General features: G+C 40.9%; 1 protein-coding gene across 1 annotated transcript in view; it reads right to left on the minus strand.

Moving 5' to 3' along the window:
- LOC117408347 (serine/threonine-protein kinase 32B-like) overlaps positions 1 to 17,038 on the minus strand; it is a 111,709-nt gene that overhangs the window by 81,084 nt on the left and 13,587 nt on the right. The window contains exon 3 of the mRNA XM_034013265.3: positions 5,036 to 5,187. Coding sequence (XP_033869156.3) covers positions 5,036 to 5,187 — 152 coding nt within the window. The remainder of the gene's footprint in view (positions 1 to 5,035; positions 5,188 to 17,038) is intronic.

Raw genomic sequence — 17,038 nt, forward strand, 5'->3', positions numbered from 1 at the left:
CAGCATTGTTGCTCAGAGATTGTGAGCTTACCTATTGAACATAAGAACATAAGAAAGTTTACAAACGAGAAGAGGCCATTCAGCCCATCTTGCTCGTTTGGTTGTTAGTAGCTTATTGATCCCAGAATCTCGTCAAGCAGCTTCTTGAAGGATCCCAGGGTGTCAGCTTCAACATTACTGGGGAGTTGGTTCCAGACCCTCACAATTCTCTGTGTAAAAAAGTGCTTCCTATTTTCTGTTCTGAATGCCCCTTTATCCAATCTCCATTTGTGACCCCTGGTCCTTGTTTCTTTTTTCAGGTCAAAAAAGCCCCCTGGGTCGACATTGTCTATACCTTTTAGGATTTTGAATGTTTGAATCAGATCACCGCGTAGTCTTCTTTGTTCAAGACTGAATAGATTCAATTATTTTAGCCAGTCTGCATATGACATGCCTTTTAAACCCGGGATAATTCTGGTTGCTCTTCTTTGCACTCTTTCTAGAGCAGCAATATCCTTTTTGTAACGAGGTGACCAGAACTGAACACAATATTCTAGGTGAGGTCTTACTAATGCATTGTAAAGTTTTAACATTACTTCCCTTGATTTAAATTCAACACTTCTCACAATATATCCGAGCATCTTAGAGTTGGCCTTTTTTATAGCTTCCCCACATTGTCTAGATAAAGACATTTCTGAGTCAACATAAACTCCCAGGTCTTTTTCATAGATTCCTTCTTCAATTTCAGTATCTCCCATATGATATTTATAATGCACATTTTTATTGCCTGCGTGCAGTACCTTACACTTTTCTCTATTAAATGTCATTTGCCATGTGTCTGCCCAGTTCTGAATGCTGTCTAGATCATTTTGAATGACCTTTGCTGCTGCAACAGTGTTTGCCACTCCTCCTATTTTTGTGTCGTCTGCAAATTTAACAAGTTTGCTTACTATACCAGAATCTAAATCATTAACCCTTTGCGGTCCATTTATTCAGCAAGTGTCAGGTGCGTCAGGTCGAATTTATTTTCACACACGTAGTTTATTTTAGACGCGCTGTTTAAATTTTTTTTTTCTTTCACAGTAAAACAGGTTTAAAAGGCACTGCATATCAACAGGACACTCAGTACTGCATCTCCAGTCCCATCCCACCCCTTGTTCGCTATATTTTTTACATACCTCGTAATAGTAGTACATACCGATAAATCATCTCCTGATCACTCGTTTTATCACCAAACTCCTCAATAATGCGATCCAAGTCATTATTTTATTACTATAACATCTAAAAAAAGCTCTGCAAATGTCTGTGATGTTCTTTGAGCGCTGAATGCGGAAGCAGCTATCTTGTTTGTTTATGTCTGTGTTATCTATGTGGTGTCAGGTCTATCAGTATTCATGAGATACGCCCCCCTTTTTTTGGCTTCTCTCGGCTCCTATCGGTCTCACTTGGCCATTGAATGGTTTTCTCAGCTTTTTCCGGAGAAAAAACGACTGGAGACCTGTTTTTTGCGTCTTTTTGATGACATCGGGCAGGGTCCGACATTGGACCGGAAAGGGATTATTACGATGTAGGACCAGGTCTGACATAGGACCGCAAAGGATTAATGTAGATTAGGAATAGCAGAAACTCTAATGCTGATCCCTGTGGTACACCACTGGTTACCTCGCTCCATTTTGAGGTTTCTCCTAATCAGTACTTTCTGTTTTCTACATGTTAACCACTCCCTAATCCATGTGCATGCATTTCCTTGAATCCCTACTGCGTTCAGTTTGAGAATTAATCTTTTATGCTGGACTGTCAAAAGCTTTCTGGAAATCTAAATAAACCATGTTGTATGCTTTGCAATTATCCATTGTCGATGTTGCATCCTCAAAAAAATCAAGCAGGTTCGTTAGACACGATCTCCCTTTCCTAAAACCATGCTGACTGTCTCCCAGGATATTGTTACCATATAGGTAATTTTCAGTTTTGGATCTTATTATACTTTCCATAAGTTTCCATATAATAGAAGTCAGGCTTATTGGACTGTAGTTACCTGGTTCGGTTTTGTCTCCCTTTTTGTGGATCGGTATTACATTTGCTTTTGAAGAACTGCTTCATTGACACTTAAGTACAGAAAGCCAGTATTCCAGATTTCCCAGGATGCTTAGAGCACATCAGTGTGCTTTGGCAGCAAATTCAAAGAGCTAAAAAGGAAAGGAAGGAGCTCCATGCAACATTCTTGGATTTAGCTAATGCATATGGTTCAGTACCACATGAACTTCTTTGGGCAGCATTTGATTTGTTCAGTGTCGAGGACAACAACAAACTTAACGCCTACTTCAGAGATTTGCAATTTTGCTTTCCAACTTCAGAATTCACCACTACATGGCAGTGTCTAGACATTGGAATAATGGCAGGAAGCACCGTTTCTCCATTGGCTTTTACCATGGCAATGGAAGTAATTATCAGGGCGTCAAAATGGGTAGTGGGAGGAGAATGCTTGGCTTCTGGAATGCGACTGTCACCAATTAGAGCATACATGACATGACAATCATGTCTACAACAGTAGCCTGAACTAATCAGTAATTGGGCAAATGCAATTCAAGCCCACTAAGTCAAGGAGCATCTCTATAATTAAAGGTAAAGTAGTGGATAAGAAGTTCTACATTAATGGTGAGGCAATACCAACAGTGTCTGAGAAGCCTGTGAAAGGTCTTGGGAAATGGTATGATGGGGACCTAAAGGACACAGATTGTGTGGGAGAAGTGAGACAACAAGTAGTTCAAGGGTTGAAGAGCATAGACAGCAGCGCTTTACTAAGCAAACTTAAACTCTGGTGCTTTCAGTTTGGTCTACTGCCAAGACTTCTGTGGCCACTCACTGTGTATGAGGTTTCCTTGACAACAGTAGAGAAGCTGGAAGCGTTAATCAGTTCATACGTCATGAAATGGTTAGGAGTTTCACGCTGCCTCAGCAGAATGGGACTGTATGTTAAAGGGATACTGCAGCTGCCAGTCTCAGCTCTAACCGAGGTTCAATTGGAAATTACATTGGTAGAGTCACACGACGAATGTGTGAGGGAGGCAGATCCTGTGTTGAAAACTGGAAGAAAGTGGGCGGCAAAGGAAGCTGTGGAAGATGCAAATTCTGCCCTTTGTATCAGTGATATCATGGGGCAAATACAGCATGGATGAGGAGGCCTTGGTTCAGCTTCTCCTACATGGCACAAAGCAGCCCTAGATCAATGGAGGAAGCTGGTAGTCAATGAGGTGCAAAAGTAGGAGGAGAGGATGAGGTGCGTAAAGGCAGTTTCACAGGCCAAACAGGGAGAATGGATGAGATGGGAGAGTGTGGAACAACGCAAGATCAGCTGGCAAGCTCTATGGACAATGGAACAGAGCAGGATCAGTTTCCTCATCAGGTCAATATATGATGTTCTCCCATCACCATATAACCTTAATCTATGGGTAGGATAGGAGCCATGGTGTCCTTTATGTCCTTAGCATTAGAAGACAAGCACAGCATGACCAACAGGTTGCCACCAATTCCAGCAATATATGACACACAAACAACAACATTCCTCTGTCCAGGGGAGCAACCACCAAGAAAAGGTATTAAAACGAAAACTCATCTAGGACAACTGGAAGCTGCTGGAGACTGGAAAATGCTGGCAGATGTTGGACAACTGCTTATTTTCCCACCTGAGAGTGCCACCACTGACCTTCAACCTGATATTGTCTTGTGGTATGGATCAGCACGCCTTGTTCACCTGGTAGAGTTAACAGTGCCATGGAAGGATGCTGTGGATGAGCCATATGAAAGGAAGAAACTTCGTTACACTCAACTATATGTTGAAGCGGAAAAGTGAGGATGGAGAGTCCAGGTTTACCCAGTGGATGTGGGTTGTCAAGGATTTGTGGCACACTCTACAATCCAGTTTCTCAGAGACATGGGATGCAGTGGTCAAGCATTGCGACGCATAGTGAAGAACTAATCTGAAGCAGTAGAGAGGAGCAGCAACTGACTCTAGTTGAGATGAAAAGATTCTGGTTGGGGGCCTTAAGCACAGTAGAAAGAAAGCAACGTCGATGGAAAGGAGCTTAGCTGAGTGGGGGATGGAGGGGGGTGATGCTGGGACGCCAGAATCACTGTTGAGCTCGCTTAAGGTGTCGTGGGCTAGTCGACGAAACACTAAGGCTGGAAGGTGCTCATTTGAAGACCCCAGAGACGTACTCTACTCAGCTCAGTCCAGACGGTTGTCATGCTGATGCGCTACGGAGGCCGCACTGTGGTTGCTAGCATTGCAGCCATAGTGTGTGCTGATGTGCCAGGGAGGCAAAATAGGCTGATCCCTGGAGCCAGCATTACACTTCAGCTGTCAGTACCTGGCAGACTGATATCTAAATCATCAGATGGAAGGAAATGCAGATGGAACACATTAGTTTACAGTAAAAGAAGCTATGTCTTAGTTGGTGCTAATCTTGACGAGAGCTGAGTCCAATATCAGCATGATGTTTTAATACCTACTCTCATGTAATGGAAATCAGTGTTTATAAACATCTTCCTCGGTTAAAGGGTTCTTTAAATGTTGAGAATATGCATATAACCCTCTCTAAAACAGTTGGTTTTGTGGATTGTAAATAGTCCTGAACAAAACATTCCATAAAACAGTTTAATCTTATATGTTGTTGTTTTTCTCAAGCTTATACTGAGCGCAGTATTTATGGTGCTCTACCTATTTTTTTTATTTTTTTTTATCATGTTGTAATCATACGTATTTGTGCTTTACTGCTTGCCTGTGCTTTCCTATGTTTTCACCATATGCCCAGTTTTTGTCATGTAGGTGCAGAAACTAATTGTTAATTACACGGTTATTACCGCGTTACTACAATGTTATGTATGCCCCGTAGTCTAAAGTACTATGGGAATTACTTTTCAGAAACCCGTTTTTTAAAAAATTCTAGAATTTTAGAGTGCGTTACAGCACTGACTGTAAACAGTTTCATTGTCTTAGTTACTGGGGTATAAATGTTGGGAGTTGATTGCACTAAGAAAATATAATTTTCCTACTCACCAAAGATTTACAAGGAAAGGGTGTTCCAGACCTTGCATAATCTGCAGCTCTCTGAAGACATTCCGAACTTCATCTCTTTCAATGCATTTCTGTTTATTCATGTATTTCATTGCATACATTTTCTTGGTGTCTCTCTTCTGCACAATGCAGACCTAATTGTCAAAGGGAAGACAGAAAAGAAACACATTATGAATAAGCAAGCAGCAGAATGCAGAAGCCTGCATACTTACTAGTCACAGGCCTCAAGGACTGCTGCATTCTTGACTCTTGATAAACAAAGATTTAATAAATGTCAAAAGCTGTATGAATCATCGCATTATACTCAATAAAGATATTTAGTGCACTGAGTTGTGATGGCTGTACAGAATAGAAACAAAAGATGAACCAGGTTAATTAGTTGGACAACCTCCAAAAGGTTCAGTTTAGCAGAAAAAAAATATTTTGAATTAAGATAATGGTGCCCTGAAGAGTTTTCATGAATAGAGCAACATAAGTGTGTTTTTCTGAATGACCAGATGAGGGAATTGAGTAAAGTTTCCTCTTTTTCCATATATATTTTTAAGATGCTTTAATGAAATACATACCTGACTACCAACAGAGGACCTTCACATGCATTATTCTTATTTAACTTCACTATGTATTTGTGGCAAGGATGGCGTTGTCAGACCAGGAACAGAGACACACAGTACTACAGGGATGAAGCGTTGATGCTGGTATTTGTTGAAATGAAATAGTTTTAACAGAAACACAAAACACTGATAAAAAAAGCAAATGGTGCGATGGCCAAAACAAACAAGCAAGTACCATACTGTCAAAATCCAGCACGAATAGCAATTGTAGTTATTTCTCTTTGTAAATGTACTCCTGTCTCGTTCTTACTCCCTGAACATCCAACCCCGACCAGCAAAAGCTGTGGGTTTTTATACATGTCACCATCTACGGATTAGCAATAAATTAATCAATCCAGAGATGGTCACATTCTATTTGAGAATTTTTACTCTGCATGGCTGACAGCCAACATGTCAATAATCACTCGCTGTTGACCATGCATTCTCACGATTTTAGCTGGATGGGGCATTTTAATCCCATCCATGCTGTAAAACAATAATCATGTTTTTACAAACTAAACAATACATTCATATCATAATAATACAACACAAATACAAAATAAATCAAAATACACACAAGGGCGGAGTGTACCCCACCACAGTGCGAGTACATTGTGACCTACCCAGGTTGACTCAGGTGTTGAAGGAAGGTGTACGGTCGGTGGAGAGGAAAATGGTAGATAATTCGACCCCAATCACTTATCCGTATTACTCTATAAGGAATCAGTTGCTATAGCTGGTATCCCGAGTGTTAGTCACGGGGCAGGTAATATATTAGTTGATGGTTCTACTGTCTTTTTGGACAGAGGTGTTCAGGCTGGCCCATGCCATTCTGTGTGCGAGGCCCCTTGGCCGCGAAAAAACTGACGAAAGGATCCTGGCAAGATTTTATTGGCTCAGGATCTATGGGGATATATGGAAATATGTGGCGTCATGTTCCAAATGCCAATTAACGGCCTCAAAAGGAGTGAGGCCGGCTCCATTGGTTCCACTCCCACTTGTTTCTACTTTGTTTGATCACATTGGGGTAGATATCGTGGAGCCCTTGGATGGAACAGACTGTTCTTATGCGCAGAATCTGTGCAAAGTCCATGGAGGACGAATTGGTAAAAATGCTTTCTCACGTGGGCATACCGAAGGAGATACTCACTGACTAAGCTACTTCGTTTATGTCAGAGTGTATCCAGCAAATGTGCAAGTTGCTCAAGGTACACTCTATTGCAACGTCAGTGTACCACCCGCAAATGGACGGTTTGGTAGTGGGTTATAATAGAACACTAAAACAAATGCTGAGATGCTTAGTGGAGATAGATGCAAAGAATTGGGTTAAAATGCTTCACTTCTGTTTATGCTCGAATTCGTTCATTACAATCAGGCAACTGGGTGTTACTGCTTCTCGGTACATCAGAGTGTAAACTATTTGCAAAATGACAGGGAATTGGAACTGTAAATTAAAAAGTTTGGCAGCCAGGGCGACGCCAGGACAAGCAAATTTACTACATCAATTTACTAAAGTGTGTAGAAAGAGAGAGACATTGTGCCTGATTTGGGTCCCTGTACATCCACTGAACAACAAATAGACATCCCGATGGGGGAGAATCTAACTTATGGGCAGAAAAAAAGATCTAAAAAAAGTTAATAAATCCATTTGCTGATGTTTTTTCAAAGAAACCGGGTAGAACAAATCTAATCAAACAAGCCATAATCATAACACCAGAGGTGAGGGTGAGAGAAAGAATGTATGGGGTACCAGAACGACAGAGGGATATCGTAAAGGAGGAGGTGGAGGCTATGCTAGAGCTTGGGGTGATCGAGCCATCGCGGAGCGAGTGGTGCACTCCGGTAGTGTTGGTAACTAAACCGGATGGAACCATTCACTTCTGTGTTGATTTTAGAAAGGTTAATTCCCTCTGTAAGTTCAACGCATACGCCATGCCCTGGGTAGATGTTCTGCTGGATCGACTGGGATCGGCACAATTTATATCCACGTTCGATCTGGCTAAAGGTTATTGGCAAATACCATTGACTCTATTCCAGCGAGAAGACAGCTTTTTTCACTCCGCAGGGTCTTTTCCAATTCCGCACAATGCTTTTTGGTCTACACTGACCTTTTCGACAGGATAGTCATCTATAGTTCGACATGGGCGGAGCACCTACAGATGCTGGCAGCAGTACTGACATCAATAAGAAAGCTGGTCTCACGGCTGATGTGGGTAAATGCGCCTTTGGAAAAGAGGAGGCAAAATATTTAGGTTATGTCTTGGGAAGGGGGATAGTGAAGCCAATTGTAAATAAAGTATACGCACTATTGGAAGCCCCCATTCCCAAGACAAAACATCAGGTCAGGTCAGTGTTAGGATTAGTGGGGTATTTGTCACTGCAACCCTTCTCCTTTTGAGTAGAACACCGTCCAGGTAAGCTTCATGCTAACACAGACTTCTTCTTGAGTGGAGGGGTGGGGGGGGGGAGCAGGGGGTTGCCAAGTGTACCATGGAGCAACTCTGATGCCACTCTAGGGGGTGTGTGTGGCAGGGTGAAGGATGGTAAAAGGAGTGATATCTGGCTTCCCGACAGGTGGAGGCATTACAGGGAGCTGCTTGCACGACCTCACCAAGATGGAGCACAGGTCAGGTTGTGGCAGCCATCTTGGGAAGCGCGGAAACACGTGTTTCAGATTGTGCTGATATCAAAGATGGGTTAGGTCACAAGCATAACTGAGTAGCGGTTAGCTGGGATGGATTGATAGAGGCATGGCCTGGGGTACATAAGGGGACTGTGTGGAATTGTGAGGGTTCCCTGGTTGGAGACGGAGTCTGGATTTCAAATTGAGCTACAGTTTGTATGCAAGCGAGCTGACGGGTTTGTTGTTGTTCTCCAGCTGCCTCCTGAATACAGGCTCGGGAGGAGGAGCTTGAGAGACTGGAACATGGCTGGGAGAGCGACTGACCAGAACCCCTGCAGTGAGTGAGAGAGTGGCGAGGCTGCCAAGGCATGACGGGACTGTAAGTGTATATATATTTGTAAATATGTGTGTGTATGTGTCACCAGCACACATTTGGAACTAAAATACACAGTTTGTTACACTGGACTCCAGAGGTTGTGTGCGGTTCTTCTGTCACTTCCCCTCTCTCTCACAAGTGGATCACAATATTGTTCAGTACCATGTTGAATTGCTCAATTGTGCATTACTGTAAGCTCATTCATGATTACTTTCTTAATGGAAAATGCCTATGCTTTGACATATATTGTTCGACATTAATATTTTTTCATAATGGAAAATGCGTATGCAGAAATAAATATATTTTTTGACATTATTATTATTTATTTATTTATTTATTTCTTAGCAGACACCCTTATCCAGGGCGACTTACAGTCATAAACAAATACATTTCAAGAATCACTGTACAAGATAAAATACAATGACTTCAGTTCTAGTAAGTACAAGTATATTACAAAATACGAATCAATATCAGAGGCAGGGGAGCATAGAGGAGGTACAGCCAGTCTTCTAGTGCAGGAGGAGCAGAGAGGTTGAGTGGGGGTGTAGGGAGAGATGAGGGTCTGGAGGTAGCTGGATGCAGTCTAATCAAGGCATCTGTAGACTAGTACAGAGTCTTGAACTGGATGCGAACGGTGATCAGGAGCCAGTGGAGTGAGCGGAGCAGTGGAGTTGCGTGGGAGAAGCGAGGCAGAGAGAACACCAGGCGAGCAGCGGTGTTCTGGATGAGCTGGAGTGGACGGGTGGCGGATGCAGGGAGGCCAGCCAGGAGGGAGTTGCAGTAGTCTAGGCGGGAGAGTACCAAGGCCTGGACCAGGAGCTGGTTGGCGTAGTTGGTGAGGAAGGGTCGGATTCTTCGTATGTTGCTCATTAAGTTGCTTAATGTGTGTAGGAACTGTTAACATTAATGTTCTATTGCGTTCCAAGAAATACTGTCTGTTTCAACTTTTATGGCTCAAGGGGTTTTGTTCATACAGTTATTATTATTATTATTATTATTATTATTATTATTATTATTATTATTATTATTATTTATTTCTCAGTAGATACCCTTATCCAGGGCAATGTGTTTTTGCAATGTATTTCATAATGACGTCCTATACCATGCCAGTTCCAATTAAAGACAATATCATTGGCCCAGAATGGATCCCTAAACACAACAACTTCCAAAATCAATTACGAAGAATCCCCATTGACACTGTAATCTATCTGATAAATAGGAAAAACAGCCCAGTTCTGGGCTGTACCAACACATTCCAGTAGAATGTAATGATTAACATTGTTAAAAGCGATGTGTTAGACTGCAACACAGATATGCAATTTGTTTTGGTTTTCAAAGGTTTTGTAAAGTTCCAGTTCATTTAATTAAAAGAAAAAAATGCTGAATATTCTTTTGAAGAAAAATACAATTATAGAGAAATGTGATTAAGCATAAACATATAAGCAAAAAAGATAAGTCTATTTTCCATTATGGACAAATTGCCTGCTCCATAACAAATGTGTGAAGTGGGAAACTTGCCCACAGTGGAAAATCAGGCCCAACATGTTGCAACATCTGAGCTGCATGCTTGCTTTTTCTTTTCCACAGTACTAACAGGGACTCTGTACAAGCATATTATATTATATTTAACTACATTCAGGTGTGCAAAATGCTAAACATAATGAGGATTAAAGACAAAACATACTCATGGTTCCTTGTGACTGTACAGCCTGAAAATACAACTACTCATTGCAGGCAACAAATAATTAAATACTAAGAAACAAATGTTTCATTTTATTTCTACTCCAAAGAGACCTCTAATCCCACATAGTATTGATGTAATTAGGAAATAGCAAACAATGCTACACTTATAAACATGAGCTATTATCATTGACTCAGGGCAAACATATACTATAATTAAGTTTCCTTATGTTGTTATTAATTATCCTAAATAGCCAAACAAAAAACTGTATTATTATAAATCACCCACTAATTGATTCCAGATAAAATTGCTCTGGTATAACTGTTTAACTATTTGCAGCAGTTCAGAGCTAAGAATGTTTATTGAACGGGTGAGTCACATCAGGTCAGCTGTACTTTCTTTCCAAAGCAGCTCAGTTCTAGTCTTTACAAAGCTTTCCCTGTGGTGTTCACTCAATTCTATTAACACACTGTTCCTTTTTTATGATATTTACCTACAGTATATACATTGATGTTCTGCAGTACTACCCAGCAGAGAAACTGGATTCAGAGCGAGCCACATTGAGGTCAACATATTCAGATTTCTCTGATGCAGGAGGAATGTAGTGACCTGAATGCAAGCTTGTAGTCTCCTAGTACAGTAAACACATAGTACTGTACCTGTGCTGGGTACTGCTTATTTCTACTGAGACTCGAAATAAACTATTTAAACAACTTTAGTTTAAAGTGAATGGTAAAACACAGACTACACAACAGTGGCAGCTGATTAGAGGAGGCACTGATTGTTCAAACATTTTGAAATAAATAAGCTTTTATTTATTATTATTATTATTATTATTATTATTATTATTATTATTATTTATTTCTTAGCAGACGCCCTTATCCATACAAATATATATATATATATATATATTTATTTATTTATTTATTTATATGTAATATAACAATAAATACATAGCTTTGATGCAGAGGCAACCACCCAATCCAAATCCTCCATTCAGTAACCACAGTATGTTTGGAGGAGGCAGATGTGCTCTTGTCTCCTCTGTAGTTATGATTAGCACTTTTATTTGCCAATCATATTCTTCTATTTATTCATCTGGCTTGTATGGATGATGAGTAAAGCCATCTAAAAAAAATCCAATGGTGGCAAGCCTCGTGTGCCCTCCCAGATTGATGACCTTGGATGCTAATACTGACGAGAGTGAAAGGAACGAAGCGCAGTTTAAATATATATATATATATATATATATATATATATAATTAAAAGTACTGTTTCTATTTATTTCATCGAATTGTAATGTAACTTGCTCCAGAATTAAAGTTTGGCTGAATTCCTCCATTTTTATGAAATAGCTACGTTACATGTTGTAGCGTTGGGTCAAACGAGAACGAGGATTGGGACTTTGTGTGTTCTGTGTTGAACTTGCGGGAGGAATGGGATTATCGTTTCTGTGGGTAGGTCTGTTTTTTTTACTATTGAAATGCTGTTATTTTATTGTTGTGTGTGTATGAGCTGTTGCTGTTGTTATTTTTGTGAATGTCTCTGCTGCCTGTTGTGTGTGTGTGCTCCACCCCTTGAGTGCGTGCTGTGCTGTGTGAATGGTGTGGGATTATGTAAATGAGTTACTGTAACCTCAGCCAATGAGCATTGCTGGGGAGTGTAAAGGAGCTAAATCCATTTTCTGAAAGAGCAAATATTAAACGGCACTTTTAAGAGCGAAAAATAATTCCTAGTAGCGTCTTCATTACCGCTGCTGAGAACCCACTACACGCCGCCGCTGCACAAGGAACCCCTATAGAAAAGGGTAACACTTTACATTATGTCTCAAATAATTGTGTATTTACATAATAATAATAATAATAATAATAATAATAATAATAATAATAATAATAATAAACTTTATTTTGTATAGCGCCCTTAATAGCAATCATCTCAGAGCGCTTCACAAATAATAGTACAGCAATAAAATAAAACGATTATACATAAAAAAAGTACAAGGAAATAAAACAATCATAAAAATCATAAAAACGCCTTCCTAAAAAAGTAAGTCTTTAAATTAGCTTTAAAAACACTCAAAGAAGCTGAGTCCCTGATCTCTAGTGGAATAGAGTTCCATAATTTGGGGGCATAACAACAGAAGGCCCTGTCGCCCATAGAGCGCAGGCGAACAGACGGGACACACAACAGTCTGAGATCAGCAGAGCGGCGGTTGCGAGTGGGAGTGTAAAAAGATAAAAGATCTGACAGATAAGTCGGAGCTAGCCCATGAAGAGCCTTATATGTCAGCATTAAAATTTTAAAATCAATTCTAAACCTGATAGGCAGCCAGTGCAAGGCCTCCAAGACAGGAGTGACCGAGACAAAATTCTGGCTGCAGAGTTTTGGACAAATTGAATTTTAGTGAGGATGCTATTAGACACCCCAGCGAGCAGGGCGTTACAGTAATCGATCCTGGAGAAAACAAAAGCATGAACCAGTTTTTCAGCTGCAGGTAGAGAAAGCATGGGACGCAGTCCGGCAATATTTCTAAGGTGAAAAAAAGAAACCTTGACAGTATTCAGCACATGCGATTCAAAAGTTAACCCAGGATCGAAAATCACACCCAAATTTTTCATCTTATATCTGAACTCAAGCAATGTTCCATCAACAGTCAGATTTAAAGCATTGGTTTTTCCTAGCTGGCGGGGAGTACCTAACAGCATTACCTCAGTCTTGTCACAATTAAGATGTAAAAAATTTTGCAACATCCAATTTTTTATATCAGAGATACAGGCAGCTAGGGCAGAGGCAGCGACATTGATATCAAGTTTAGAATTAATATAGATTTGAGTGTCGTCTGCGTAAAAATGATAGCGTATGCCATGAGACCTTAAAATGTGGCCGAGAGGAAACATATAAATAGTAAATAACAGGGGGCTGAGGATAGAGCCTTGCGGGACGCCAGAAGTTACTGGCCCAACCTCAGAACTAAACCCACCCAGGGAAATAAATTGTTGACGTCCTGTTAGATATGATCTAAACCAGTTGAGGCCAGTGCCAGAGATGCCAAATAGACACTCTAATCTATCAAGTAGGATCTCGTGATTTACAGTGTCAAATGCCGCGCTAAGATTCAAGAGGATTACATTTGATAATGCACCTGAGTCAGCAGCCATTAACAGATCATTAGTTACTTTGACCAGGGCAGTCTCAGTGCTATGAAGATGCCGAAAGCCAGATTGAAAGGGTTCAAAAAGATTGTTAGCAGTGAGATGCCAGTTTAATTGCCTAGTGACAGCTTGTTCTAGTAGTTTGGCTAGAAAGGGCAAATTTGAAATGGGGCGAAAATTATTAAGATTATCCAAAGCCATGTGAGGTTTTTTAGGCACAGGCGTGACTGCAGCAGTTTTAAAAGCAACCGGGACCACACCAGACCTCAGGGACTCATTTATAATAATTAACACCAAGGGACAGAGCAGCTCAAAACAGGACTGAAAAAGAACAGAGGGGATAGGATCCAACAGGCAACAGGTGGCTTTCATACGAAGGGCCAGATCTGTAAGAGAATTAAGAGTGAGAGGTGTAAAACAGGATAGAGAGGACCCCACAAAGCCAGACAGACCGAGAGACTGTGCAAGAGGAGTCTGAGAAGAAATACTAATATGTAGACGAATATTGTCAATCTTCGACTTAAAAAACTCTAAGAAACTATTGCATAGCTGATGTGAAGCCGGTAATGTGGACGGGCAGTTAGGCTTTAACAATCTATCAATAGTAGAGAACAAGTGTCTAGGATGGTCTTCATTATTAGAAATAATATTTGAAAAATAGCTAGATCTGGCAGTTGCCAAAGCAGCCCTATATTCAACCAAAGATTCCTTCCAGGAGTGTAGATGGACAGTAAGACCAGAATCCCGCCATCTACGCTCAATTTTACGACAGCCAGTCTTGAGAGAGCGCAGCTCCATGGTGTACCATGGAGCACGGAGGGTGTAAGAGACGTACCTAGACTTGACTGGGGCCAGGGAGTCTAGGGTATTGGCTAAGGAGCTATTGAAAGACTGCACCTTTTCATCCAATGTGTTAGGAATAGGAGAAACAGAGAGAGAAGAAAGGACAGATTCAGAAAACTTAACATGATCAACAGAGCGCCAGTTTCTAAAGTTGACTGTACGCTTTGGAATGGAAAGAGAGGCAGTAAGTTTTAATTCAAATAAAATGGCCAGATGATCAGATATTCCTAAATCTAAGTTACTCATGAGAGAAGCCGGAGGACAGTTAGTGATAATTAAATCCAGTGTGTGGCCTTTATTGTGAGTTGGAGCATGGACTGTCTGCTTAAGGCCAAAACAGTCCAAGAGGGCTAGAAAATCCCCTGCTAGGGTACAGTGATCAGAGTCAATGTGAATATTAAAATCACCTAGGATTACAATCTTGTCAAACTTAAAGCACAACAAAGATAACAAATCAGAAAACTCACCTAAAAAGGCAGCATTGTCTTTAGGAGTTCTATATATAGTAATAACAACCAATGGCTGGGGAGCAGAGACTTTTAGAACCAGGCATTCGAATGAGGTGTAGTTGGGAGTAAGAATAGGGCTCAGGCTAAATTCTATCTTATAAACTAAAATAAGCCCACCACCACGGCCGACAGAGCGGCATTTTTCAAACAGTCCAAAGCCAGAAGGTACAATTTGATTAAACAAAAGGTTGTCATTTTGTTTGTGCCAGGTTTCAGTCAGGCACAGAAATTCGAGATCCTTGTCATTAATAAAGTCGTTTAGAAGTAGTGCTTTATTATTTAGAGAGCGCGTGTTAAACAAAGCAAATCTAACTGGTCGCACAGAGGCACAGTTGTTGTTGAGAGACGGATGTTCGAGACTTGACAGTACGCGTAGGTTTTTAATGTTAATTCCAGTCCGAGAGGAGACAGTTCGCCTCTGAAACAGGGGTTGATAAACAGAGTTCAGAGAAGTCGTGATAAGACTGCGTCCAAGGCTGCGATGTATATATCTGGGTCTGTGCAAAATCCCAAGTTCATAACAATTACTGTAGACAAAAGGAGCAAGAGTGAAGTTATGTTTATAGTGCAGTAGTAGAGAAGAAGAGTACCTTAATACCATAGTGCAGATGACCAAGTCGAGGGGGTCAGAGATCGGAGATCCACAGTTGAAAAATAGTGAGTGACCGAACCAGCCACTGAAAGACCAGGGACTCCTCACAGCAAGGCGCCGGCGATGAGGGGTAGCAAAGGCCAGGCCACACACAGAGAGCAGCAGAACTAACAACACAGCCCGCAGTGACCACTGAACAAGCCGTAAAGAAATACCCAGCCAGCACCCAGCTTACCGGGCAAGCAGGAAGGAGCACCTTTCTAGGGACCGATCCAGCAGAGATAGCACTGCAGACAGGCAGGCGGAGGCAGCCGAAGGACGGGCAATCACGTTAGGCAGGTAGCAGCGGTGAGCGAGACAGCCGGGCAAAGAGACAGTTGCCCAGGCAGGCAGCAGCAGAGACAGCTGGGCAAAAAGACAGCAGTCCAGGCAGGTAACCGCGGTAGACAGGGCATCCACGAACAGACAACCAGCAGGCAGGAGTTGGTGAAATCGATAAAATTGGAAAATAAATAAATAAATAACTCAATTGAGCATAAAGACTACTAAAAAGGCGAAAAACAACCAAACGTGAACAGGCGGAGAAGCGGAAACCAGGACGTGCACAGCGTACTCTCAGACATTGTAATTACTTAGTAAATACAGGTGTATGTACACATAATTACAATGTTAGTTACCCATGCATAATAACAATTATGTGTAAGCATACATGTATTTACTATGTAACTGCTATGTAACTACACAATAATTGGAGAAACGTAACGTGCAATGTTACCAAGAAAAGTGCTGCAATATTTAGTGTAAATTAGCTTTACAGATGGGCACTGTGGCAGGATGGCTTGCAGTGGTGAGGTGTGGTGACGTCACGGACCAGGAAGTAACTGAACCAAAACAGTGGATGGGCAGGTGAAACTGAACGCTACTGTGGTCAGTGTATTTAATAAATAATATAATAATACAAAACAAACGATTTGAACAAAACAACAAAACAGAAACCAAAGGGCACGTTGGCCAAACAAATAAACAGAAACAAGTATATCTAAATATAGCAATTGTTTGTTATATTCTCCTCGCTCTCTCTCCGCTCCCCGTACTCTCCTCTCTACACTCAACCCCAGAGCACGGACAGGTGCAGGTTCTTATACTCTGGCCGAGGGGTTAACTAGCTGTTAATTATCTTATTACCCCTCGGCCACAGTCTGCACGCGTTTAGTAAGGATGCGTAACTGTCAGCTAGTTAAATAATCAGTAGCTGATCAGCCACGCATCCTCATGAGGTTTTTAAAATATAAAAAACAATAACAAAAGACGCAGCACTTTTATCCGCGCCGCAAACAAAAATACAAATAATAATAAATAAATATATTGGGGCGGGACACTCCGCCACAGGCACCTAAAGAACATAAACATAAAATGTTTTTGATATTTCTAGGCAGTTTTTTTACCCAGCCGTGACTTATAATACTTTGTAGTTTATAGTTTAAATTATTTCAGATTCAATTAAGTATCATGTTGTTTCATTCCTTGTGTGGTTTGATTATCCAGTATGTTAAAACACTAAACACAATATTTGAATTTAAAGACATAAATAAATCTAAGGTTTAAAATGTACTTTATGT

This window comes from Acipenser ruthenus, chromosome 2 (genome assembly GCF_902713425.1).
Source record: "Acipenser ruthenus chromosome 2, fAciRut3.2 maternal haplotype, whole genome shotgun sequence".
Taxonomy (NCBI): domain Eukaryota; kingdom Metazoa; phylum Chordata; class Actinopteri; order Acipenseriformes; family Acipenseridae; genus Acipenser; species Acipenser ruthenus.